Raw genomic sequence first — 25,692 nt, 5'->3', positions numbered from 1 at the left:
AAATAAAATTTTGAGAGCTAGGTGTGGTGGCACAGGCCTCTCTAATCCCAGCACCCAGGAGGCTGAGGCAGGAGGATCACCATGAATTGGAGGCTGGCTTAGGCTACAGAGTGAGTTTCAGGTCAGCTTGGGCCAGAGTTAGACCCTGCTTCAGTCTTGAGTGCCTGGCAAATTATAAGAGGACATAGGGGCTGGAGAGATGGCTTAGCAGTTAAGCGCTTGCCTGTGAAGCCTAAGGACCCCGGTTCGAGGCTCGGTTCCCCAGGTCCCACGTTAGCCAGATGCACAAGGGGGCGCACGCGTCTGGAGTTCGTTTGCAGAGGCTGGAAGCCCTGGTGCGCCCATTCTCTCTCTCCCCCTCTATCTGTCTTTCTCTCTGTGTCTGTCGCTCTCAAATAAATAAATAAAAATTAAAAAAAAAAGAGGACATAGATACCAACAGATATTACACACAGTTATTCCCCACTCACCCCCTGAGTTCTCTGGGCCTCTATCTGCCAGAAAACTGGTGGCTTGCATTGATGGTTTCTAGGTCACTTCTTTCCCTAACATTCTGCCCTTTAGATCTGTGGTGGGGACCAGAGATTACAAAGTAACAGTTAAGGCCAAGAGGACCACAGGGACAGCGAGAAGCGGCCACCCAGAGTGGCTAAGAGGAGGAAGGCAGGCCACCAGACTTGCCACAACTAGTTTTGGGTGAGGTCAACAGTGGAAGGAACTAGGCAACTAATTCAAACCTCTGAGAGAAGCTTAGATATGATTAAGGGACAAATCGGGGAGACTGAAAAGATACACTGTGATTTCTTGTTATGAATACTAAGGAGCTAAAAACAAAAGCTGAAAATGTTCTCTCTCCTAGGTTATGTTTTTAAAATATTTTATTTATTCATTTGTGAAAGAGAGAGAGAGTGTGTGTGTGTAAATGTGAGTTATGCCAGGGCCTTGTGCCACTACAAACAAACCCCAGATGTATGTGCCACCTTGTGCATCTGGATTGACATGGGTACTGGGGAATCAAATCTGGGCCATCAGACGTTGCAAGGAAGCCATCTCTCCAGCCCTAGGTTATGTTTTAACGTAATCTGTATCACATATTCTTCTGGCATTATTATGTAAGAATTACAATCCTGAACAGAGGGAAGTAGGGAGTCTGTCTCACCCAAGACCAGGCGCCCCTATGGTTGGGCTTATTCTGTGAGAACTGGACTCTGCAGAAATGCAGATGCTTGCTGGGCGTGGTGGCACATGCCTTTAATCCCAGCACCAGGAGGCAGAGGTAGGAGGATCACTGTGAGGTCAAGGCCACCCTGGGACTACAAAGTAAATTCCAGGTCAGCCTGGGCTAGGGTGAGACCCTACCTTGAAAAAATAAAAAAAAAAAAAATTAAAAAAGAAAAAGAAAAGCAGATGCTTACTGAGAGTGTGGCCTCTTTCCTGTTGTTGTAGGTGTCCAAATATTCTTGCAGCTCTAATACACTGAACTTGAGCTTGTCCAGAAGTCCACAAGAAAGGAGCTAAAGACGGGAAAATAAATCGTATTAAAACGTTAATGGAGACAGCAGAGGAAAGGCCTGGCCCCACAGAGAAGCAGACTTGGAAGTCAGGCGTGCGAGGGGAAGTGCCTGCCGCACACTTGGACAACCTGGGAAGTGCTTGTTTTGCGGCATCTGGAACTGAATACGAGCTTCTAATGCAGGCTGCCTCTAAAAATAAGCTTTTCTTTACCAGTGCAGGCCTTACCAAGTATTCCATGGAAACCCACCTTAGGATATGATGTCTACTTTTAAAAATATTTATTAAAATTAAAAAATGGGCTGGAGAGATGGCTTAGCAGTTAAGCGCTTGCCTGTGAAGGCTAAGGACTCCAGTTCGAGGCTTGATTCCCCAGGACCCACGTTAGCCAGATGCACAAGGGGGCGCACAGGTCTGGAGTTCATTTGCAGTGGCTGGAAGCCCTGGTGCACCCATTCTCTCTCTCTGCCTCTTTCTCTCTCTGTGTCACTTTCAAATAAATAAATAAAAATGAACCAAAAATATTTAAAAAAATTAAAAAATAAAATTAAAAAATATTTATTTGAAAGAGAGAGAGAGAGAGAGACACACACAGACAGAGAGAAGGATGGGAGGAATGCACTTGCCAAGGTCTCTGCTCCTGCAAAGGAATTCCAGACACACGTACCACCCTGTGCATCTGACCCTATGTGAGTACTGGGAATCGAACCCAGACCTTCAGGCTCTGCAAGCAAGTGCCTTCAATCACTGAGCCATCTCTCCAGTCTGACACCTACTTTATATGTGAACTCTAATAATAACCAGTTAATTCTGTGTGGTGTGATGACAGGTCTCCAAAGTGAGATGCAGACTGTTTTTGTATTTATTTTCCATTTTATTTTAATTTTTAAAATATTTATTTATTTGAGAGAGAGAGGGAGAGAGAGAGAGAAGGGGAGATAGAAAGAGAGAGAGGAGAGAATGGTGCACCAGGGTCTCTCGCCACTGCAAAGAAACTTCAAATGCATGTGTCCCTTTGTGCATGAGGCTTTATGTGGGTGCTGAGGAGTCAGACCTGGGCTGCCAGGCTTTGCAAGAAAACACCTTTAACCACTGAGCCATTTCTCTAGTCCTTTATGTTTTTAAAGCTCCTTGGCCCCCACCAATTTATATTTTTATTTATTTGAGATAGAATGTGCAAGAGAAAGAGAGAGAGAAAAAGAGGAGGCACACTAGTAAATGAACTCCAGATGCATGCACTGCCTTGTGTATTTGGCTTTACATGGGATCCTGGGTAACTGAACCCAAGCTGTCAGGCTTTGCAAATAACGTGCCTTTAACCACTGAGCAATCTCTCCAGCCCCTGAAGTCCCTTATTATTATAAGTAATTAAAATTTTTTTTTGTTTATTTTATTTATTTATTTGAGAGCAACAGACAGAGAGAAAGAGGCAGAGAGAGAGAGAGAGAGAATGGGCACGCCAGGGCTTCCAGCCACTGCAAACGAACTCCAGACATGTGTGCCCCCTTGTGTATCTGGCTAACGTGGGTCCTGGGGAATGGAACCTCGAACCGGGGTCCTTAGGCTTTACAGGCAAGCGCTTAACTGCTAAGCCATCTCTCCAGCCCATAAGTAACTTTTTTTTAAAAAAATATTTATTTGCAAGGTGGGGGGGAGAGGGAGAGAGGGGAGGGGGGAGGGAAAGAAAGAGAGAGAGAGAGAGAGAGAGAGAGAGAGAGAGAGAGAATGGGCCTGTGCCAGGGCCTCTAATTGCTACAAACAAACTCCAGAGGCATGTGCCACTCTGTGCATCTGGCTTTATGTGGGTACTGGAGAATCAAACTCTGGTCATTAGGCTTTATAGGCAAGCGTCTTAACTGCTGAGTCATCTCTCCTGTCAGTCCTGTATTTTTGTTTTAAGTCATTTAATGTTTTTCATATTTCATTCCTTTCTATGAGGCAACCAATAACCAATCAGTTTGTTGGTAGGACTGATTCTGACTATATACTAAAGGACATGGAGCATGGTGATGCAGGCCTATGATCCCAGCACTCCAGGGGCTCAGATAAGGTAGCAGGATTGTGAGTTCAAAATCAACTTGAGCTGAACAGCAGGCCCTGTTTCAAAAAAGAATCCCAAAGTATGTATGTATGTATGTATGTATGTGTGTGTGTATGTATGTGTGTGTATGTGTGTGTGTATATATATAATTTTTATTTTAGAGAAAGTGAGAGAGACAGGGACTGAGAGAGAGAGAGAATTGGTGCTCCAGGGCCTCAGCCACTGCAATGGAACTCCAGATGCTTACGCCACCTAGTGGGCATGTGTGACCTTGCGCTTGCCTCACCTCTGTGCATCTGGCTTATGTGGGATCTGGAGAGTTGAACATGGGTCCTTAGGCTCTGCAGGCAATAGCCTTAACTGCAAAGCCATCTCTCTAGCCCCCAAAGTATATCTTTATTTGTCCCAAATCTTGGTAGCTATTCAGGCCATGTGATGGTTCTTGATATTGTGAAAGAGGGGCTGGCATGTAATGAAAACACACTGCTGCGGAGTTGCAATTCTTATAAAATCATGATCCAACAGTCAGCCAGACCGTCTCAATCACTCTCTACATTCATCATTTATGGTTTGAGCTGGATGGACCCAGAGAGTAACAAGTCTTATTTGAGCTTGGGACTGAGGGAGGGGTTGATATGTTGCCTCTGGAGGCCTGGGTGTCTGCCCATCCGGGACTTGTTATCCAACCATATGCACAGCTGACAAAGTCAGTCATCAGAGAAGGATGCCAAAGACAGGGGGAAATACAGAGGTAGATGCTTCACCACCACCACCACCACCACCACCACCACATCTTTGAAATGGCTTTGCTTGGCCTGGGCTGGCAAACTGCTCTAATTACCCTGCAGACCTCGAGGCCTTTGGGAATCACATCACAGCCCTGTGCGGCTCATAACCTTGAAGGTATCTTTAGAACAAACCCTATCGAGGGTGCTACCCTGAGCTGGGCACCTCCTTCCTTGCCAGAGCAGGGTGGGGTACTCACAGTCTCAGCATCCACGAAGAGGGTGGGGCACTCCGAGCAGGAGGTGAGCATCTGGGAGGAGCTGACAAATTTGGATCCGATTCCCCGGAGGTTATCTCCAAGGTAACTGGCTGCATCGCAGGTTAGGAAGCAGAACCTTTTCTGAATATTCTGCAAGGCAGGATAGTGGATCACTTGCAAAGGCCAAGTTTAATTTATGTACTAGAAAAAAAAACCTTTGTTTTTTTTTTTTTTTTTGGTGTGTGTGTGTGTGTGTATGGGCCACACACCTATAATCGCAGTCCTTGGGAGACAGAGGCAGAAGGATCAGAGATTCTCAGTTACACACTGAGTTCAAGACTAGCCCAGGAATTATTAGATCCTGTCTCAAAAAACCAACCAACCAAACCTCTGTGTTTTGTAAAGTAATATTGATTGATTTTTAAAAAATATTTTAGTTTTATTTACTTGAGAGAGAAAAAGAGGGAGACAGAATGAGAGAGAGTGAGAAAGTGTGTGAGAGAGAAAGAGTGAGAGTGTGTGTGTGTGTCTGTGAGACAGAGAGAGAGAGAGAGAGAGAGAGACAAAGAGAAAGGGAGAGAGAGAGAGAGAGAGGGGCAGAGTATGGGCATGCCAGGGCCTCCAGCTGTTGCAAACAAACTCCGGACACATGTGCCACTGTGCAGCTGGCTTACGTGGGTCCTAGGGAATCAAACCTAGGTCCTTTGGCTTTGCAGGCAAACACCTTAACTGCTAAGCCATCTCTCCAACCCAATTTTTTTTCTAATGAACAAAGAAAAGTTATACTATTTATTGTGTAGCGTATGTATGCACTGTGCATAGATTATGTAGTCTCCATCTGACTAACGAACATCTGCATTATCTCACATGTTACTTTTGTGAGGTAATACTCTTCTGCACGTGTGTGTGTGTGTGTGTCTGCAGTGTCTATGTATATGTATTTGTGTGGGGGGGGGGGATACGTGTGTGCGTGTATACAGGTACTAGGAGATGATGCTGGGTACTGCCTGTCCATCTCATTCTTTGAGACAGGGCCTCTCATTGAACCCAGCACTCACCAATTCTGAGAGATTAGTGAGCTAAATGAGCCCTACGGGGATTTCTTGTACCTGTCTCCCCAAGGCTGGGGTTACAGGCATGCGCCACCATTCCTGGCATTTTTACGGGGTGTTGGGGATCCAAACTCAGTTCCCTATGCATACATGGCAAGCACTTTGCCCACTGAATCATGTCTCTAGCCCTCCGGGGTAAGAGCATTTAAAATCCACATTTTTGCAAGTTTTTAATAGCTGTAAATAGAAAATCAAAGTGTATTTTTTAATTTTTTATTTTTTTGTGATAGGGTCCCCCTGTAGAGCTCCAGGCTGGTCTAGAACTCACTATGTAGCATGGACTAGCTTTGAACTCAGGGCAACCTGTTTATGTCAACTTCCCAATTACAGACTGGGATTACAGATGAGGACCACCATACCTGGTATATTTTAACCATTATAATAATACCCAGTAGGCATGGGTCCTCAGGAAAGGGAAGAGGGGAAGGAGTTGAGTGACCAGGAAAAGTCTGGTAGAAGGTTCCCTTAATGGCACAGATACTTATGATTAAAAAAAAAATCATTAAAAAATCACAAAAATCGTAGTGATTGAGGTAGAACTGGTAGCAGTTCAATGTCTTTATAAGGGAAAGAAGATAAAAGCTCAATAGAAGGAATGATATTAGAGAAGCGAGCAGTCCCACCCTAAGACAAAACAACGCCCCCTCCCATGGCCGTACCTTAAACAGAGAGGAGAACACGTGAAAGGTGTACACGGCGCAGGAGCCATCCGAGTCGCACATGAGCTGGTTGATGTGGCTGCGCCAGGCTTCCTCCGCGTCGTCACAGGCGGCGGGCTGAAAGGCAGCTAGGATGGCCGAGAAGAACGGGGAGGGAGGGGGAGACATGCCCCTGTCCCCTTCCCCAAAGCTGCAAAACACGGGAACCACCATGTCAAGAAGTAAGGCTGAGGGCTGGGGAGATGGCTTACTGGTTAAGGAGCTTGCCTGTAAAACCTAACGACCAGAGTTCGAGTCCCCAGTGCCCACATAAAGCCAGATGCACAAAGTGATGCATGCATCTGGTGTTCGTATGTAGTGGCTGGAGGCCCTGGCATGCCTATTCTCTCTGTCTCCTTCCTTCCTCCCTCCCTCTCTCCCTCTTTCCTTCCTTCCTTCCTTCTTTCTTTTTGAGGTGGGTTCTCACTCTAGCTCAGGCTGACCTGGAATTCGCTATGTAGTCTCAGGGTGGCCACAAACTCATGGCAATCCTACTACCTCTTCCTCCTGAGTGCTGGGATTAAGGGCGTGTGCCACCATGCCTGGCTGTCTCTCTTCTCTTAATCTCTCTCTTTTTAAAAAAGAAGTAAGGGCTGGGTGTGGTGGCCTTTAATCCCAGCACCTGGGAGGTAGAGGTAGGAGAATCACCGTTGAGTTGGAGGCCACCCTGAGACTACATAGAGAATTCCAGGTCAGTCTGAGCTAAAGTGAGACCCTACCTTGAAAAACCAAAATAAAAAAATAAAAAGAAGTAGGCCCTCTTTTACCTAGCTATACAAATTCCAACCCTGGGTGGAAGTGATGAGGAAGACCACTGCCTTCAAGGGCCCTCTGGGGGACTCTAAGGTCTCAGAGATTATTATCATTATTTTATTTATTAGAGAGATGGGGGGGGGGTAAAACAATGGATGTTCTAGGACCTCCAGCTAGTGCAAACGAACTTCAGATGCATATGCCATCATGTGCATCTGGCTTACATGGGTTCTGGGGAGTTGAACCTATGTCCTTAGGCTTCGCAGGCAAGCGCCTTAACCTCTAAGGCACCTCTCCAGTACCTCAGAGATTATTTTTGATTCTAGGAGATATCATTTTCTCCTCTCGTATTTCTATACTGACTTGATGCCTCTCTTAGCCCTCAGCAAGTTCTCACTCTTCCAGGAATTGTGCCTCAGGAAAGCAAACATCTGTTCCAAGGCTTTGGCATTTCCATTCCTCTAAATTTTTTCATTAGAAATTTTTTTTTTTTTTTTTTTTTTTGCCCTGGCTGATCTGGAACTCACTCTGTAGTCTCAGGCTGGCCTCAAACTTGCAGCCTACCTCTGCCCCCTGAGTGCTGGGTTTAAAGGCGTGCACCACCATGACTGCAGAAAAATTTTAATTAAACTTTTAATTTCTCTCTCTTTTCCCTTATAGGTCTAGACTATTAGTGAATGCATGTGCAAAAAAGTGCCCAGAATGCAAAGGTGGGCGGGTTGACTAGAACATGAAAGAGGAGAGAAGCAGAGAATGGCAGAAAGGAAGGCAGGAGAGATGATGAGTAAAATATGAAGAGTTGAGTTCTTCTTTGGGTATGGCTTCAACCTTCTCCCCCGCGGCCGGGCACTGCTTGCCACGGCGGAAGTCCTTTGTCTAACCACCTCACAGGCTTTTTTTTTTTTTTTACTCGGTTGTCACTTTCTACTTCCTGAAGAACAATTCTAGGATCTCAACCTTTTTCTGAAGTAAATATGCATAGCAGCATTATCACCTGTGACTTTGCTTGCTTGACTTTTTCCTGAATTTATGCAAAGTCTGGTGGTCTCATCTCCTCTGCTTCCTTTGCATATTCACATAGCTCACTGCTTTGAGAGGTACCCGCCACCAGCCTCGAACGAAGATGCCCACTCACAGAGCAGCCTTTAGGCCTTTTGTGCGTGTCTTCTAAAACTCAAAGCGGAAAGAACTCGTTTCTAAGCTTGGCCAAAAGCTTGTGTATCTTCAAAGCTCCTGAAACCTGAACCATGTTTCTAGGCCCTTCCGGCTTTTTTTTTTTTTTCCTCCGAGGTAGGGTCTCACTCTAGCCCAGGCTGACCTGGAATTCACTATGTATTTCTAGGATGGCCTCGAACTTATGGCAATCCTCCTACCTCTGCTTCCTGAGGGCTGGGATTAAAGGTGGGCACCACCACGCCCAGTCCTTTGGAGTTCTACAGTGTTCTCTGTATGCATAAATTCCTGCATGGCGCTGAAGAGATGGCTCAGTGGCTAAGGCGCTTGCCTGCAATGCCTAATGACCTGGGTTTGACTCCCCAGTACCCACGTAAAGGCAGATGCACAAAGTGGTGCACGCGTCTGGAGTTCATTTGTAGTGGCAGTAGACCCCGGTGTGCCCCTTTTCTCTCTCTCCCCCTTGTAAATAAATAACCTATTTAAAAATTCCTACATGGGCACCCGTTGTTGATTTCATGTAACGCCCCGCACTGGCGAATGCCTGTCATGTCACGTGCGAGGGCTCCTTGTGCTCCCGCTGGTGTGAACGCAGCACCCGTGCCGCGCACACTCACACCACTCGCTTCCCAAGGGCTTCCTTGCCTTGCAAGAGTAAACCGATCGGGGCCCTGGTTGCCTTTTTCCTCTGCCTCCGTCATATCCAGACTGAAGCTGTCGCTGCATTCAAAAGCTGCCGGAAGCTCGTTGATGGAACTGGAAAGATCGTCCTCGAGCACGGTGGTGTCCTCCTCATCCGGGACAGCTTCAGCCTGAAGGGACAAAAAATAAACCCCAGTGTGTGAGATATTTGAAGCAGAAATTAAAAAAGAAAGTCTTATTTGTGATAGAAGCGGAGGCATTTATTTTCTAGGGTACAATATAGAAAGTTGCTAGAAATGGATTCAGAGATTCTCTGGAGTACTGTTTGTGAATAATATTCCTCTCAGTCTCTCTTCAAAGGGGCTCTCAGTAGAGTATCCGATTTGACCCACATTTGAGGGGGTGTAAATGCTCAACTGGGAAGAGATCACAGAGCTCTCTGGTCCCACACTCATGTTGGAAGAAAGGAAACGATATTCCACGTGAAGGTACTTGCCTCATGACAGGCTGGTGATCAAAGCTAGCGCTGGGAAGAGAAACTACAAACTTTGGATTCGCAACGCCTGCCATTGTACAATCCCAGCCTTAGAAGTACGCTTATCCCGAGCCAATTTTCCAATAGGAAATCTCTTTGCCAACAGATACTTGAATGTAGATTCACTGGTGTCGAGCACAGTAGATACTCAAGAAATATGTGTAGCGTGCTTGAGTGACCCAGAGCCTTCCCTGAGCCTGCTGGGTTGACAGGTGTTTCCATACCGAGAGCTGTCTGCCATCCACATGCACACACCTGTCTTCTTCCAGACCCCACTCAGGAGAGCAGATCAAAAACCTACTATAGGGCTGGAGAGATGGCTTAGCGGTTAAGCGCTTGCCTGTGAAGCCTAAGGACCCCGGTTCGAGGCTCGGTTCCCCAGGTCCCACGTTAGCCAGATGCACAAGGGGGCGCACGCGTCTGGAGTTCGTTTGCAGAGGCTGGAAGCCCTGGCGCGCCCATTCTCTCTCTCTCTCCCTCTATCTGTCTTTCTCTCTGTGTCTGTCGCTCTCAAATAAAAAAAAAATTAAAGAAAAAACAACCTACTATAGCATGTGGAATAAACAGCAGCTGGCGACAGCACTAAGGCATACAGAACTGGGATCGGTGGAGGCAGGCAAGAGACACAGCAAATGAAATGGAAAAAGAGGCTGGGCTTGAACTTGGGCCAGGGGGAATCAGCTGGGGAACTGATTGTTCTTTGTGAGAGGAAGGAAGGCAACGGGGTTACGTACACATCAGAAGAGGAGAGGAAGAAAATACGCGTGCATGTTTCAGTGAGTCATTTTCTTGAAGCAAAAACAAAATCAGGATGAAATAGGAATGCATGGGAACAGACCTTTATCTGGCTATCCATGTAGTGTATAGTATTTTGAATCGAGGATTGCTACGGGGGAAATTAGCCAGAATGTTTAAGTATATGTTAGAGAAACGAGATAGGTCATGGCTTTAGAGGAGCTGCCTGCAATGCTGAGCTTCCGAGGTTTATCTGTGTCCAGTTTCTTTCCGGTTCTTATAACTATAGTGGTGTAATGAGGCTGGTCTCTGGGGGTGGGATGAGGTACTTGTGTTTAAGAGCTATATGTTTCTTAGATCTTTTTTTTTTTTTTTTTTGGTGGTATTTTTCTTTTTAAGGTAAGGTCTCACTCTAGCCCAGGCTACCTGGAATTCACTATGTCGTCTCATGGTGGTCTTGAACTCTCGGTGATCCTCCTCCCTCTGTCTCTCAAGTGCTGGCATTAAAGGTGTGCACCACCACACCTGTCTCTATCCTAGATCTTTATGTCTCTAACATCCCAGGTGTATCAAACCCAGGTTATGAGAAAAACAATGAGAGCTCTTTAGAAAGTAGATATAATATGTTCTTGCCAGAACTGCCTTATTTCTATTTTTTTTTGTATGGTAAATTCATATATTTGAGCACTTAAATAAAAAGTGGAGAAAATATATTGACAATGAGAAATAGCAAATGCTAAGCACTACACATATATTTTGTGATACTTTTTCCTATGAAATTTAAGTTTTGAATCTTGGGACTCTGGTATTTTACTATAGAATACTTTTTTTCTGGGGTTCTTCTTTTGGCTTAAAAAAATGACATTGCTAACTCCAAGAATCCTGTTTATAACCTCTTTGCAATGGGACAATCATAGAAACAATTTTTATTTAAGCTTCCGTATGTTTAGGTAACTGCACTTTAGTGGTGACACTTGGCTTAAAGCATGTTAGGTTTCTCTAACCTCAGATCTGGTTTTTTGTACATTGTGAAATGGTACAGACCAGACTGTTCTGTCTCTTAAGAGATATCAAAAGGAATACACTTCTATAATTTTTAAAATTTTCTCTTTCAAGCTTACAAAACCATAGCCAATATTTGGGATAAAGAAAGCTTAATTCTACCCTAACAGCAATAAATTACTGTTATTTCTTCCTTTGCTATGAATGGATGCATCAGGGTTTCTAGTCACTGCAAATGAACTCCAGATGCATCTTGTGCATCTGGCTGTATGTGGGTACTGGGGAATTGAACCTGGGTCCTTTGGCTTTGCATAGAAGTGCCTTAACCACTGAGCCATCTTTCCAGCCAGTATTCCATTTCTAATATAAAGAAATAGAATTGTATAGCATGGCATACATGTGGTTGCAACATGCCAGTGGATAGTTTTATGGGCAGGAAATCTTGGAAATTTTCTGGAAGTTTTGATAAAATAAATCTCGGGTGAAATATACACTTTTAAACTTGTAAAAAGCTAACCTTTTAAAACAAATTATATATACTAATTAAACTTTTCTCCTCAGAGAGTCTGGCTGTGAGAGTTTTGTGCAATTCTGGCATAATAAATGTGACTGGCATTAAAATTCCTATGGCATGCCAAAAGGCGAGTGTGGAATCAATGCACAAATTGTGTTATTGGTTCCCACATAGGAAATAATTTCTTCCCCAAATACATGAATACACCCACACCTCACTTAGCATATTGTTTCAGGGAAGCTGTGTCAAAGAATAGCAGTTGTCCGGTCACCATGGTCTCAGATTCCTGCAGACTCCTCTGCTGTGCTCTGACACCCATCGGCACTGTTCCGGCAAGCTCTTTTCTTTTACAAAGACCTTAGGCCACTTCTCTTTCAACCAAGAGCTTGGCTGCTCAAGTGTGTGAGTAGGAAACAACTTCAAAGGATGGGCTCTAAGGGCCTGGGTTTGATTCCCCAGTACCCACGTTAAGCTACATGCACAAGGTGGCACATGCACCTGGTGTACCAAATCTCTCTTGCACACACACTCTCTCTCTGCCTCTTTCTAAATACATAAATATATTTCACTAAAACAGACAAAAGAAAGTCCCTCCACTTGTGACCTTTTCCCCCTAGGAATTTTCAATTAGAAGGCCTCCCTACCCGCCCCCCCCCCATTAAAGGAAATAATTGGAAAGTAATAAAGGAAATAATAATTGCCCAAATCTCTTCACCTTTGAACCCTCAGAAATCTGCAGGTTATTCACATCAGGCAAAGAAGTGTCAAAGCTGGCCATTCTCGAGTTGAAGGCGTGAGAGTGTGCGGGGGCTGAGTCGCAGGCGGTGGCGAGAAGGTCCATGGGATTGGCCTCCTCCGAGGGTGAGAGGGTCATTATCTATTTAAGACACAGGAAAGAGCAAGGTGAAGTTCCCATTCTTTCAGCACTCTGATTGTACTTCACAAAGAATACAAATAACTGCTCTCCAGTTGTTCACTGGGAGGTAATAACGTTCCAATTTCCATGCGTCATCACGATTGGATGTTGCACAGGGCAGCAGGTGACCTGGTGCGAATCAGTCATGAGCAGTCCTCTGCTAAATTTTGGGTTCACAATAGGGGACTGCGACAAACTGTCTCTGTGGGCCCAAAGTTTTATTTAAAGTCAGATGAGAGAGCAGTGGGGTAAGGGGCAAGAGGAAAGGGGACTTTGGACCACCCAGTCACAAAGGAGGCGATTGATTACAAGCCTTTCTTGGGAGCTAGAGGAAACAGTCCCCTACTGCAAAGGGTTTTGAGTACCTGCCACTCCAGGTAACCCAAGCCCATGTGATGGGGAAGCACGGAGGAAGGTTCTCTGGAGTGCCTCCAGAAAAGTCCCCCAGGGGACGGGAGCTTTGGACTGTCACATCCTCACCCAGGGCCACAAGTGGGGGCTGAAAGGAGGTGTCAGTCCTCACTGTAGACCTGGAGTAGTAAGGCACAGTCAAGGTGTGTAACAGCAGGTAGGGAGCTATCTGCCTTGGGAAGGGGTGGGTGACAGAGACAGCTTTCTTAAAGTCCAATACCCTCTTAAGATACCAACAACTGTGCTGTGAGGCAGCCTCACCAAAATGCCTGCTTTGTTTTCCTAAAACTTAAGATACCTGAGGAGTTTTTGGAAGAGATTACAGCAGCCTCAAAGCTGCTTGGGTAAAAGTCCTTCCAAATTTGGATGGCTTTCTGAGTGTGTACCACAGACGCCTAGCCTCTGCCACTGTACCCAAGCGAGGTCTCTTGGGGCCTGACAGATACACCACCTGACAGTTCAGGTTTTAGCTCAGCAGCTGTGGCAAGCTTCTTGAGAAGCTGGCGACAAAATTCCTGCATTAATTACCAAAAAAAAAAAAAGAAGAAGAAGTCTCCTTTGTGCAGTGGGAGAACGGCTACTTACGAGGTCCGAGTGCTCCAGGATCTGGCTGGCCGTGAGGCCCTCCTCCTCCGACGAGTCATCCGAGTCCTCGCGGTCCATTTTATTCAGGCTGGGAGTGCTTCCTGAGAGCTGGCGCTCCTCCAGGATCTGCGTGTCACACTTATCCAGGCTGTCCAGGGAACGCCTGCGCACTCCCCAGTTGAAATTGTCCATGCTCTCCCCCTGAAATCACACCACAGCCACTTTTTTTTTTTTTTTTTATGCCTCCCGCGAGCGCACACACCTTCAACACGATCAAAGCTTCGAAACCAGCTCGCCCGGCGGCGACTCTCAAGCCCTGCTCTGGCTCCCAAACTTCAGTTTTACCTGATTTGCAAAAGACAACAGGAAAACTAGTTTTCCTGTAAGTGTGCTTCAGGTCAAGGTGGTCATCACACCGTTTTCTTTGGGGGTCTGGTTAATGTATTCTTTTAAAGTTGATTTTGGTGAGTGATCTGGGTTTTATTACTATTATTATTTTTTAAATCTGTTAGAAAAAAACTATTAAATATTAAAACGACTTCAGAAGGGGTGTGTACTCCCTTCCCCCACCAGCCCCTGTTTAGTACAGTTTGTGGAAGGGGGCAGAAGTAGGAGCCACACTCACAGCACATTCTGGAATTCTTTGACTATTAAGTAGAAGAGTATTAGGTAAACATTCCAGCCTGTTCTGCCACAGCAGATAAAATGCGGAGTTAAAGGCTTGCAGTACCGGACAGTGTGATGGGTCATGCACTATGCACAGGCCAGAGCAGCATGGCTTCACTTCAGGCTCATTGCTGTCTTTCTTTTCTTTCTTTCTTTCTTTCTTCCCTCCAACCCCAAGGTAGGGTCTCACTCTAGCTCAGGCTGACCTGGAATTCACTATGTCTTCTCAGGCTGCCCTAGAACTCACAGCGATCCTCCTACCTTGGCCTCTGGAGTGCTGGGACTAAAGACGTGCGCCCCCACGCTCGGCAGGCTTCTGGTCAAATAGCTGTCCTAAGCTGGGGAATGGTTAATTTCCTGCCTTGGCACCCAAGATGATTGCTTACATATTATTCTGCCTTATAGAGCCCTGGCCTAGGTATGTATGGAGGTGTCAAAACTTTTAGTCTCATATCAGACTTTTGCTCCAAACCGTCCAAACCATTAAATAAACTTATTTGGCCAACATAATTTTTTTTTTTTCCTGTGGGAATGAACTTGGGATTTATTTTTTCCCTGTCTGTTAAGAACAAAGAAAGAGAAGTAAGACCCACTCCATTGATACTATTTTTTTTCCCTAAACAGAAAAGTCATTTGAATAGAGTCTAACACTACATTTTCACATTTTTTTTTTCCTTTTTGTTTTTTTGAGGTATGGTCTTACTCTAGACCAGGCTGACCTGGAACTCACTCTGTAGTCTCAGGCTGGCCTTGAACTCACAGTGATCCTCCTACCTCTGCCTCCTGAGTGCTGGGATTAAAGGCGTGCACCACCACGCCCAGCTCCATTTTCTCATTTCTTAGTGACTTGAAACACAGCCTAATAGTTCATTGAAGTAAAACAACTCCTCTGGTGACAGCTCAGTGGAATGAGAGATTCAAATCCCTGTTAAACATGATGAGTACTTATTTATTTCCCCCTGGTTCAAGTCTGTTCTTTCTGGCTCCTAAGGAGGTACGCCTTCCATCATCACAGAACTCTACCAGTAGCTGAGGCTGATTTTTGCTAGGTGTGCCCGGGCTATCTGTGGTAGCTGGCTACCGTAGGACTCCTCAGTATATCTCTCTGGATGTGATGCAGAAATGGCTATCACTGCTCATCCCTATCCTGGTATTTATGATGGCTATTAAGGAGGCCTGCTCAGAGGAAGCAAGCAGACTCAGTATATGGTTTCCATATCCTGTATCTCATCTCTGTATGTATGTGTAAGCTGCATAGGCTGGGCTTCCCTAATCCAGAATCTGAAGTGTTCCAAAAATCTAAAAGTTTTGAGCATCGTCATGCTGCCCCCAAGTGGGAAATTCCATGCCACAGGACCCGGTCAAAACACAGGACCCCTAAACATATTGTATAATATTACCTGCAGGCTATGTATAGAAAAGATAAATGAATTCAGTGGATAGACTTGGATCCCATCCCTAAGATACCTTATTATGTGTCTGCAAATCTTGCAGAATTTGAAAAAAAAAAAAAAATCCAAACTATGAAACACTTTGGGTATCAAGCACTTTTTCTTTTCTTTTCTTTTTTTTCTTTTTGGTCTTTTGAGGTAAGGGTCTCACAGTAGCCCAGGCTGACCTGGAATTCACTATGCATATAGTCTCAGTGGTCTGTAACTCACAGCAATCCTTCTACCTCTGCCTCCCAATTGCTGGGATTAAAAGTGTGTGCCACCATGCCACGCTTGGTTGGCATTTTAAAAATAATGACTGCAGTGGAAAAATGGGTAAGAGCAAGAGTTTGCTGAAGGAAAAGTTATTGCAAGCAACACAAAGGAAAATGGAGACAGGGTACAATAATAAAAAAACCCACTGGGCAAAATATTCAAACATAAATTTACAAAGGGCATTTTCTTTGTACCAAGTGAATGGATGGTTCAGATGAACTACATCTTCAGCGACAGTTCTAGACGTCTTCCACAGTGGTCCCGAGACAGCCATGAGGCTGCAATGCCACAGAGATGTCTCAGGTGAGAAGCTATTGCCACTACTGGTGACGTGGGGGTGACTCTGCTGAGGCCTGGGTCAAGCTAGAGCCATCTCCCTGGCTAATGGACGCAGCAGCTACATGGGAAGCACAGGGGCTTAGACTGTTTTCTGGGTGGCAGCTGAGGGCTTGAGGAGGACCAGGGTCGCAATCTAGCCCCAGCTAAAGCCCGTGGGGGGGGGGGGTGGGGGCTGGGCTCTCGCCGAGAGGCAGAACACGTGCTCAGCAGGCATGAAGTCTCCAATTCTCAACACGCACGCACAAGTTCACAGTGTGTGTAAATATACCTCCGCATGGCACAAGGTACCCCCTAACCAAGCCACTCTCCACCCTGTACCTCCCCAAATGTCTGCTTTGTATTTTATGCCGTGTCCACAGAAGACATTTTAATCATGCTGTCAGACTAGGTGTGAGAAAATGTAGAGGATGGCTCACTGCTCCAGGTGGACGATTTCTACATATAGTCATCAAAGTTAAATATTCCTCTCAGGATGACAGAGATAGTCCTTTGACAACCAAAGACTTCACTGGAAGAGTGTGCGCTGCATTCGCTGACGGTTGGTTTTGCTTTTTCTCCTGTGGTGCTGAGAAGGGAACCCAGGGCCTTGTTCATGTTAAGTACATCCTCTGCCACTAAGCTATTGCCTCAGCCTGATTCCACTTTTCATAGAATAAGTTAACAATTAAGCCCATCCAGCAGATTGTGTAGTCGCTTAAGCTGAAATAATAGGATTTCTAAGGATCAGAGTTGAAGTCTCACTTTTTATAATCATGCAACTTCCAGGACTAAAAATATAAAGCATTTTTTTAGAGTCTTGTATTTGTAATTTAGAAAGTATTCCCAATGCTACGGCAGCCACGAAAAATCCCTCTTCTATTGCGCACACACAACTAAGTAGAAACTTTCGCACAAGTAAGCGTGCGTGGGCTGCAGGGAAGGATGAAAGCGGTTACATCGTTACAACAAATCTGCAATGATGCAAGACATCCACCAGCGCATCAGAATTAAAAACAGGATCATCTTACCTGAAGTTCCTGGAAGCAGTTTGAGTGGACAGAAAAACAAACAAAAGGTCTATTTAAAATGATTATACAACTCAAGTGCATTTGTCTTTAGTCTTAACACAACAGCAGCTCACAGGGCCACCGACATACACTTCCACAAACACAATGTAAGAAACAACAACAACAAAAAAAAGGGTGCTAACCCCAAGGAGGAAAATCAGATTTGACATCAGAAATTCTCTGCTTCTCTGTGGCAGGTGACGAGGCTAACAAGTCATAAGCACAGTTTCTGAAATAGCTTTTCATTTCAGTGACAACTGTGATCTCTTCAACACTTGTTTTTTTAATGACCCAATAACTGCTTGTGGGAAAAATGCTGCTATATGTCATGGGAAAGGGAAGTAAGGCCATCACCTGAAAGACAGAACGTGGCATCTCCCGATGCTGCCCGTGATGCCAACGTCTCTGTGACCATGCCCGTGACCTTTGACCATGACAGATGTGCAGTTAGTACTGAAAAGATGCAGTACCTTTAAGAGGTTCTGGAAACTTCTGGGGCAAAAACTCTCATACAGGTTTTATTCAACACATTCCTGAGATTATTTCATGAGAAGGAGCAGACAAAAAGGCAGCAAACTTTTTTTTTTTTGCCAATTGTTGTTTTAACCAAAAAGCCAAAGATGCTTAATTTCCTCTCATGGGGATACTGCTAAGTTATTCACCAATGACAGTATTAGTGGGCTGACATGAGAATGCCAACGGTGTGTCCAACACTGTGCCACAGCTCTGTGTAGGCAATCTTACTCCTCCTTCTGCCAGCTCTAAAGGCAGCTTTATAATTAATATATATATATATATATATATATAAATAAAATTTTTATTTATTTATTTATTTATTTGAGAGAAAGATAGGAAGAGAAAGACAGATGGAGAAAGAGGAAGAGACAGAGAGAGAGACTGGGCACACCGGAGTATCCAGCTACTGCAAATGAACTCCAGACACATGCACCACCTTGTGCATTTGGCTTATGTGGGTCCTGGGGAATTGAAACTGAGTCCTTTGGCTTTGCAGGCAAGTGCCTTAACTGCTAAGCCACCGCTCCAGCCCTAGGCAGCTTTTTTTTAAAAAATAATTATGTAATTTATTTTTATTTGAGACAGAAAGAGAGGGAGACAGAGAGAATGGGCATGCCAGGGCCTCTAGCCACTGCAAATGAACTCCAGATGCATGTACCACCATGTGCATCTGGTTTACATGGGACCTGGAGAATCAAACCTGGGTTCTTAGGCTTCGCAGGCATGTGCCTTAACCGCTAAGCCATCTCTCCAGCCCATTTTTTAAAATTTTATTTATTTATTTGAGACAGAGAGAGAGAGGGAGAGAGAGAATGTATAAGCAGCTTTTAATATACCCACTGAACCAAGAAAACTGTACCCATGCTCCTCAAATACTGGTAGATCACCGGCAGAGCTGAAGTTCACAGTATGATGGACTCTGAAGTTCAAACACATTCATTTTACTGCTGTGTAAGTAAATTAGCACATCCCCCAGTCTGAGCTGGAATGATTCACTAGGTAGTCTCAGGCTAGCCTTGAACTCAGCAATCCACTTACCTCTACTGCCTGAGTGACTGCTGGAATTAAAGGTGTGTGCCACCATGCCTGGCTATATTTTTATTAGAACTTGCAAAATAGGTTTGATTCACCAGTACCCACATAAAACCAGGTACACAAAATGGTATATGCATCTGGAGTTCATTTGCAGTGGGTGCATGTTCTCTCTCTCACTCTCTTTGCCCCAAACAAATAAATAAATAAATAAAAATAATTATAAAAAAGACCTTGCAAGACATTTTCGAGGTCTTTCTGTGTTGGCCAGGCTGGTCCTGAATACCTGGGGCCACATAACTCTCCTGCTTCCATCTCCCAAGTAGTTGGGAGTACAGACATACTTCACAACATTTGTCTTTCAAGTGTCTTATTTATTTGGATAAAGTGTATTTTCTTATTTCATGAGCTTCTTTAAAAATGTTAATCTTGGGCTGGAGAGATGGCTTAGCGATTAAACGCTTGCCTGTGAAGCCTAAGGACCCCGGTTCGAGGCTCGGTTCCCCAGGTCCCACGTTAGCCAGATGCACAAGGGGGCGCACACATCTGGAGTTCGTTTGCAGAGGCTGGAAGCCCTGGCGCGCCCATTCTCTCTCTGTCCTTCTCTCTGTGTCTGTCACTCTCAAATAAATAAATAAAAAAAAATTAAAAAAAAATGTTAATCTTTGGGATGGAGAGATGGCTTAGTGGTTAAGCGCTTGCCTATGAAGCCTAAGGACTCTGGTTCAAGGCTCGATTCCCCAGGATCTACATTAGCCAGATGCACAAGGGGGCACATGCGTCTGGAGTTCATTTGAGGTGGCTGGAAGCCCTGGCGCGCCCATTCTCTCTCTCTCTCTCTCTCTCTCTCTCTCTCTCTGTCTGTCACTCTCAAATAAATAAAGAAAAAAATGTTAATCTTTCAAAAATATTTTTACTTATTTATTTGTCAGGAAAGAGAGAGAGAATATGGGTGTGCCGGGGTCTCCAGCCACTATAAATGAACTCCAGACGCATGTGCTACTTTGTACATCTGGCTTTATGTGGGGACTGGAGAATCTAACCTGGGCCTGGTAGGCTTTTCAAGGAAGCACCTTTGACTGCTGAGCTATCTCTCCATACCCTAAATTGTAATCATAAAAGATAAAAATAGTGATGTGATTTTTCAGTTGCTGTTGGCTAGGACAATTTAGAGCTAACTAAAAGGGAAGTACGGAATTCATTGCTCACTGTCCCTGGAAAACATTAAGTTTTTATCGCCCCCTCCCCAATGCTTGGCTGGAATTTAGGGCCTCAAGCACATTAGGCAAGCATTCTACTACTGAGCTACTAGATCTGACACGATGCCTGACTCCTCTGCTCCTATCATTCTCTCGGTCACTCCGTGCAACCTGCATTTCTGGCTGAGACAGGAAAACCACGCCTCTCTTGCTTATCAGTTTTTCCCTCCCTGGTTTAGCTTCCCTAAGGACCAGGGTGCCAGAGGTTGGACCCCAGCCCTAGAGCAACTTTAGATCAGCTTCCAGATGAGGGCACTAATCTTTTGACATTAGCTGAGCACTCAGCTGACATTTAGAAAGAATTCAAGATGACTGTGTTTGGCTTTATGATTTTAATATGGGTCTCACTGCATTTGGCAAATGTTTTCTCTGTAATTGCTTATGGTTAACTAAAGCCACTACAATCCTTTTTTTATTGGTTCTTAGAACAGTTTAAGATGAAAATTAAGCTGATACTCACTTAAAGCTTGTTTTGTAGTCAGTACTTTTACACTACTTTTCTTTTTTCTCTTTTTTTGAGGAAGGGTCTCACTCTAGCCCAGGCTGACTTCGAATTCATTATGTAGTCTCAGGGTGGCCTTGAACTCACAATGATTCTCCTACTTCTTCCTCCCAGGTGCTGGGATTAAAGGCGTGTGTTACCACACCCGGCATGTGTGTGTGTGTGTGTGTGTGTTTCAAGGTGTCTTACTCTAGAATAGGCTGACCTGGAATTCACTCTGTAGTCCCAAGGTAGCCTTGAACTCATGGCAATCCTCCTACCTCTGCCTCCCAAGTGCTGGGATTAAAGATGTGTGCCACCACACCCGGCTACTTTTCCTTCTTTTTTAGCAATGATGGGGTAAATTACCACTAAGCAACATTACCACCCTCAGCCAATGGTTTGATATTTTTTTGCTTTTTTTTTTTTTTTGGTGTTTTGAGGTAGGGTCTTACTCTAGCTCAGGCTGACCTGGAATTCACTATTTACTCTCAGGGTGGCCTTGAACTCATGGTGATTCTCTGGTTTGATACTCTTTAAGGACTGGATCTGCAAGGAGCACTTTCTAGAGAAATGATCATGAAGGAGATACTATTTATTCTAAGTACCTGCATCTTTTCTGCTGGGACAAACATCCACCAGGTTGCCATGAAGACAGTGGAAGAAAGCTCTGTGACTTCAATTAGACCCAAGTGGGCTGACCAGTGGTCATACCCTTTTAGAAAAGTTACTCAACGCCTCATTCTCTCATAAGCTTACTGTTAGGTTGGGAGGTGCCTACCTCCCAGGGGATCTGAGGAACTTTTGAATCTGGTCCTCTACTTTAATTGTAGGACTGGAAGAAGAAAGTCCTTTGGGAAATAGGGTCTGTCTAGTCAAATCCGTACTGACCATGCTGAGCACCACCACATCAGCCCTAAAAGTGAACTAAGCTTTTATTCCCAGGAGAGAAAAGACTGGCCTGCCTCTTCCAGGGAACCACGGCCCCTGACCTGGAGAAATGGGGGTGACTGGCAGGGCGAGTCTCCCCCTTCTACAGCCTTGTTTCCACAGCCATGATTCACAGCAGAAGGCATCTCATTACCACGACTATCATCGACCATAAACAGGTCTGCGCGGGCCCCGTGCCTGCCAGGACCTGAGCTCAGGGGCTCCGGGGGTCTGGAATGCTGAGCAGCAACCCGGGCAGGGCACAGATGGCCCGTTCTCTGTCATCTTTGTCCCCGACCCTGTCTCGTGCTCTATGTTTAGTTTCCGGTTCTAATGATGTCATCAAATACAGCACAAAAAAAAAAAAAAAAGCCAACGCCCCGGAGGCTCTGATCTCATGCTGCCTGAGCAGGCAGGCTTTGAAGGAACTGAATTTCGAGCAGGTTCCCATTTGAAAGAATTAACTGCTTCTCACAATTCACCCAGGTGCCAGTGAGCGGGCTCAGAACAGGATGTGTCTCTGTGACTTTCATTTTTTGTTTTTATTTTTAACTTTCCCTTTGGACTACACACACCCAGTCTTTGTGTAGTCACTACCACTCGGGTCTTGGCCACTTAGAAATAAGTTGGCAACTGCTGCTGTGGGCTCAGACAGGAAGGGCGGACTGAGTTGCCAGAGTTAAGCAGCTGGACTCTGAAAAAGTTGATTCAGAATAAAGTTTCCAGCTTTCCAGCTGAAGCCCTTGTTGCAGCACCCGGTCGGCACGTAACACGACACGGTTATGTCAGTCAAGCTCAGGTTGGGGAGCAGTCTTTTCGGCCACAGAACGCACCCTACCTCTCCATCTTCCAGCTCCACGTCCAGGAAGTCAAAATCCCTGAAGACTCGGAACTGCTGCTCACTGTTCGTGTCATCCATGTTCTCCTGCTCCCGGGCGCCGTCCTCCGAAGACACCAGGCTCGCCTGATGCTCCAGCAGATCCAGGTCCCCACACGAGGAGAAAATCACCTACGAATCAAAAGAGCCCTCTTCTGAGACACCCCAGCTCCCTGTGGTTGTTTGTGCGGTGAGCCACGGCAATTGGCTCTCCGTAGCACTGTATTTCCACCACACACCTAATTCCTTAAGTGGGTATTTTTAGAATGTTCTTTTATTATTTATGTTGGACAGGTGCCTCTGGATTCAACTTGTTACAAACACTCAAGTTCACGCACCAGGAAGAATGTTCTACAGTTGAATTGTTTTGTCTCTTTAATGGGTGAAGATGGGACGGAACTTGTGTGTGTGTGTGTGTGTGTGTGTGTGTGTGTGTGTGTGTGTGTGAAATCACTAAGCCTGTGTTCATAAACTGAAGCAGCTAAGCAAAATTTCCACTACTCATGAGCTGACTGAGGTTAGAAATTGTACACCTTTACATATCAAATGCAAACATGTGAATATACATCTACATATATGTTGCTTTTTCAAGGTAGGGTCTCACTATAGCTGAGGCTGATCTGGAATTCACTAAGTAGTCTCAGGGTGGCCTTGAACTCACAGTGATCCTCCTACCTCTGCCTCTCGAGTGCTGGGATTAAAGGCGTGTACATGTAGTATTTTAAGCACGATGCCAAGCTATGTTATTGTGGAATGAACCATGAGAACAAAGAATTTAACCCTTCAAGAGATAATCCACAAATTGCTAAGGAATAATAACTAGAAGCCAACAACAAAAAAATGCAGGACTTCTATATGTAGCCTCTTTTCACAGAGACATTTTAATAAAACTTTTTGTTTGTCTGTCTGCTGTGGTGCTGGGATTATAGCTGAAAACCATCATGCTGGACTTCATAGAACTTTGTAGAAATAATAAATAATAATGAACCTAAATGTGCTAGGCAGCCTCTAATGAATATAGGCATGCAATAAAATCAAAAGCATCCCTTTTTAAGCTGAAGTTCCCAGAAACAAAACAAACAAACAAGAAAACCAAAACAAAAACAGAAAAACAAAAACACATCTTCATTGATGCTTCTGCCAGGTTCCATGACTCACTAATTGGAACTTGGTGGGGGGAAGAGTTTGCATATTGCAGAACCAGAGATAAATGATCTTGGGCTGTGTTTAGTCCCCTTAATAGCCACTCACCATCCTTTTGACTATCAAGTCAAACCTCTGAAATGTTCTCTTAGCAGTCTACTAGCTAATCCGAAGAGCTAAGACTGTCCTCAGGTAGCATACGAAACCTATAGCAGAATTTCCCCTCCTTTGCTATGCCGATGTATTTGGCAAGTGCATCGATTTGTGATTTTCTTTTATTCTGTAACTAATAAAAGCTTCTTTGGAGGAATATGTCATTCAAATTGATCTGAATCTATTTTCCTGGGCCATGGCCTCTCATGTGCAGCTCAAGAATAAACATGTATGTATGTGCACTGTGTAGGTTAAACAACTCAGTTCTGAAATCTGAAACTCAAAATAAAAAAATTGTTTGGGAGAGAGGAAAAGAGAGTAAGTCAGGGTGTGTCAAGGCTTCCTGCCATTGCAAATGAACTCCGGACACATGTACCACTTGGTGCGTTTGGCTTTACATGGGAAACAAACGCAGGCTTTGCAAGTTACTGAGCCATCTCATCAGCCCAGAAACCTTTATTTATTTGAGGGCGGGGGGGGGGGGAGACAGACATAGAGAGAGTGAATGAGAGTGAGTGTGAGCTCTACTGAGTCAGCTCACTAGCCCAGTCCAGAAACGATTTAAAAGATCACAAGTTTTAGATTTCTGAGAAATCTAAAATGGATCAAGTCTATCCAAATACTCCAAAATAAAATCAAAGATAAAACAAAATCAAAAATAGCCCTCCGAAGTCTGAAGTACTTTTGGTCCCAAGCATTTCAGAAAAGGGATACTGAGGCTATATTCCAATAAAATGCAACGTGACACACACATACTGGCGTGCAGGGAATGCAAGTGGAGATGTGAGATAGTCAGAAAGGAGGTCCCTGGAGATGCAGCCAGAGGAGTCAGAAACCCCGACTTCCCTCACGAAGGCCTGTCCCCCTAGTTACTGTCATTTACTGTATTCGGAAAGTACTATAGGTAAAGATTTTTAGTCAGAAAGTCCAGGGGCAGACAGTCTGGACCTAAACGGGAAAGTGACCCTCACAACGGCAGTAAGCACTAGCCCTTGCTGACTGCTTTGCACTACAGATGCAAACGTTCTTCTTTCTCTCTGCTTCAAATAATTCCACAGGAGCACCAACAGAGCCACAATAACACTAAAAATAATAATAAGATAATAAAATAACACTAAAAAGGTGACACTAATGGAGGCCAAGTTTAGCTGAGCTTTCCCAGATGAAAAGAAATACCAATCTGTACTTTAGCAAGTGTTTAAGAGCCTCTAGTATTTCACTTGCTCCTGGCCCAGTAGATAAAGTTTGGGATTTGAAAACTGTTTCCATAGAGACATTTGCTTGTTAATTCTTACTTCATTTGGTATATTACTTACTTTGCTGTTTTTTTTCTTTTCTTTTCTTTTTCTTTAGGTAGGGTCTTGCTGTCTAGTCCAGGCTGACCTGGAATTCACTGTGTAGTCTCAGGGTGGTCTCAAACTCGCAGCAATGCTCCTACCTCTGCCTCCTGAGTGCTAAGATTAAAGGCGCGTGCCACCACACACGGCTGGTTTGCTGCTTCTCTTAAATCTTTTAATATTTATTAATTAATTTATTTATGAGAGAGAAATAGAGAAAGAGGGAGGGGGGAAGAGAGAGAGAGAGAGATAGAGAGATAATGGGCACATCAGGGCCTTCAGCTACTGCAAATGAATTCCAGGTATATATGCCACCTCATACATCTGTCTTACGTGGGTCCTGAAGAATAGAACCTGTGTGCTTGTGCTTTGCAGGCAACTGCCTTAATTGCTAAGTCATCTCTCCAGCCCTGGTTAGCTGTTTTTATTTTAGTATTTTATTTTATTTATTTGCAAGAAGAGGGAGAGAGAGAAAGAGAGAGAGGGGGGGGGGAGACAGAGAGAGAATGGGTATGCTATGGCCTCTAGCCACTACAAATGAACTCCAGATGCATGTGCCCCCTTGTGCATCTGGTTTATGGGGATACTGAGAA

At 44.7% G+C, this 25,692-nt stretch overlaps 1 protein-coding gene across 7 annotated transcripts in view; it reads right to left on the bottom strand.

Annotated features, from left to right (window-relative positions):
* Fry (FRY microtubule binding protein) overlaps window positions 1-25,692 on the bottom strand; it is a 472,955-nt gene that overhangs the window by 29,363 nt on the left and 417,900 nt on the right. For 4 of the 7 annotated variants that reach the window (XM_045154946.1, XM_045154942.1, XM_045154941.1 and 1 more), the window contains 8 exons: window positions 22,428-22,598; window positions 17,333-17,341; window positions 13,615-13,815; window positions 12,418-12,579; window positions 8,920-9,086; window positions 6,310-6,499; window positions 4,539-4,688; window positions 1,416-1,514 (listed from right to left, as the gene is read on the bottom strand). In XM_045154946.1, coding sequence (XP_045010881.1) covers window positions 1,416-1,514; window positions 4,539-4,688; window positions 6,310-6,499; window positions 8,920-9,086; window positions 12,418-12,579; window positions 13,615-13,815; window positions 17,333-17,341; window positions 22,428-22,598 — 1,149 coding nt within the window. The remainder of the gene's footprint in view (window positions 1-1,415; window positions 1,515-4,538; window positions 4,689-6,309; window positions 6,500-8,919; window positions 9,087-12,417; window positions 12,580-13,614; window positions 13,816-17,332; window positions 17,342-22,427; window positions 22,599-25,692) is intronic. The other 3 variants (XM_045154943.1, XM_045154945.1, XM_045154947.1) reach the window with 2 other exon arrangements.

The sequence above is a fragment of the Jaculus jaculus genome, chromosome 7 (assembly GCF_020740685.1).
Source record: "Jaculus jaculus isolate mJacJac1 chromosome 7, mJacJac1.mat.Y.cur, whole genome shotgun sequence".
Taxonomy (NCBI): domain Eukaryota; kingdom Metazoa; phylum Chordata; class Mammalia; order Rodentia; family Dipodidae; genus Jaculus; species Jaculus jaculus.
Note: the sequence above shows the minus strand (reverse complement) of the source record. Positions and strands in the feature narration are given on the sequence as shown.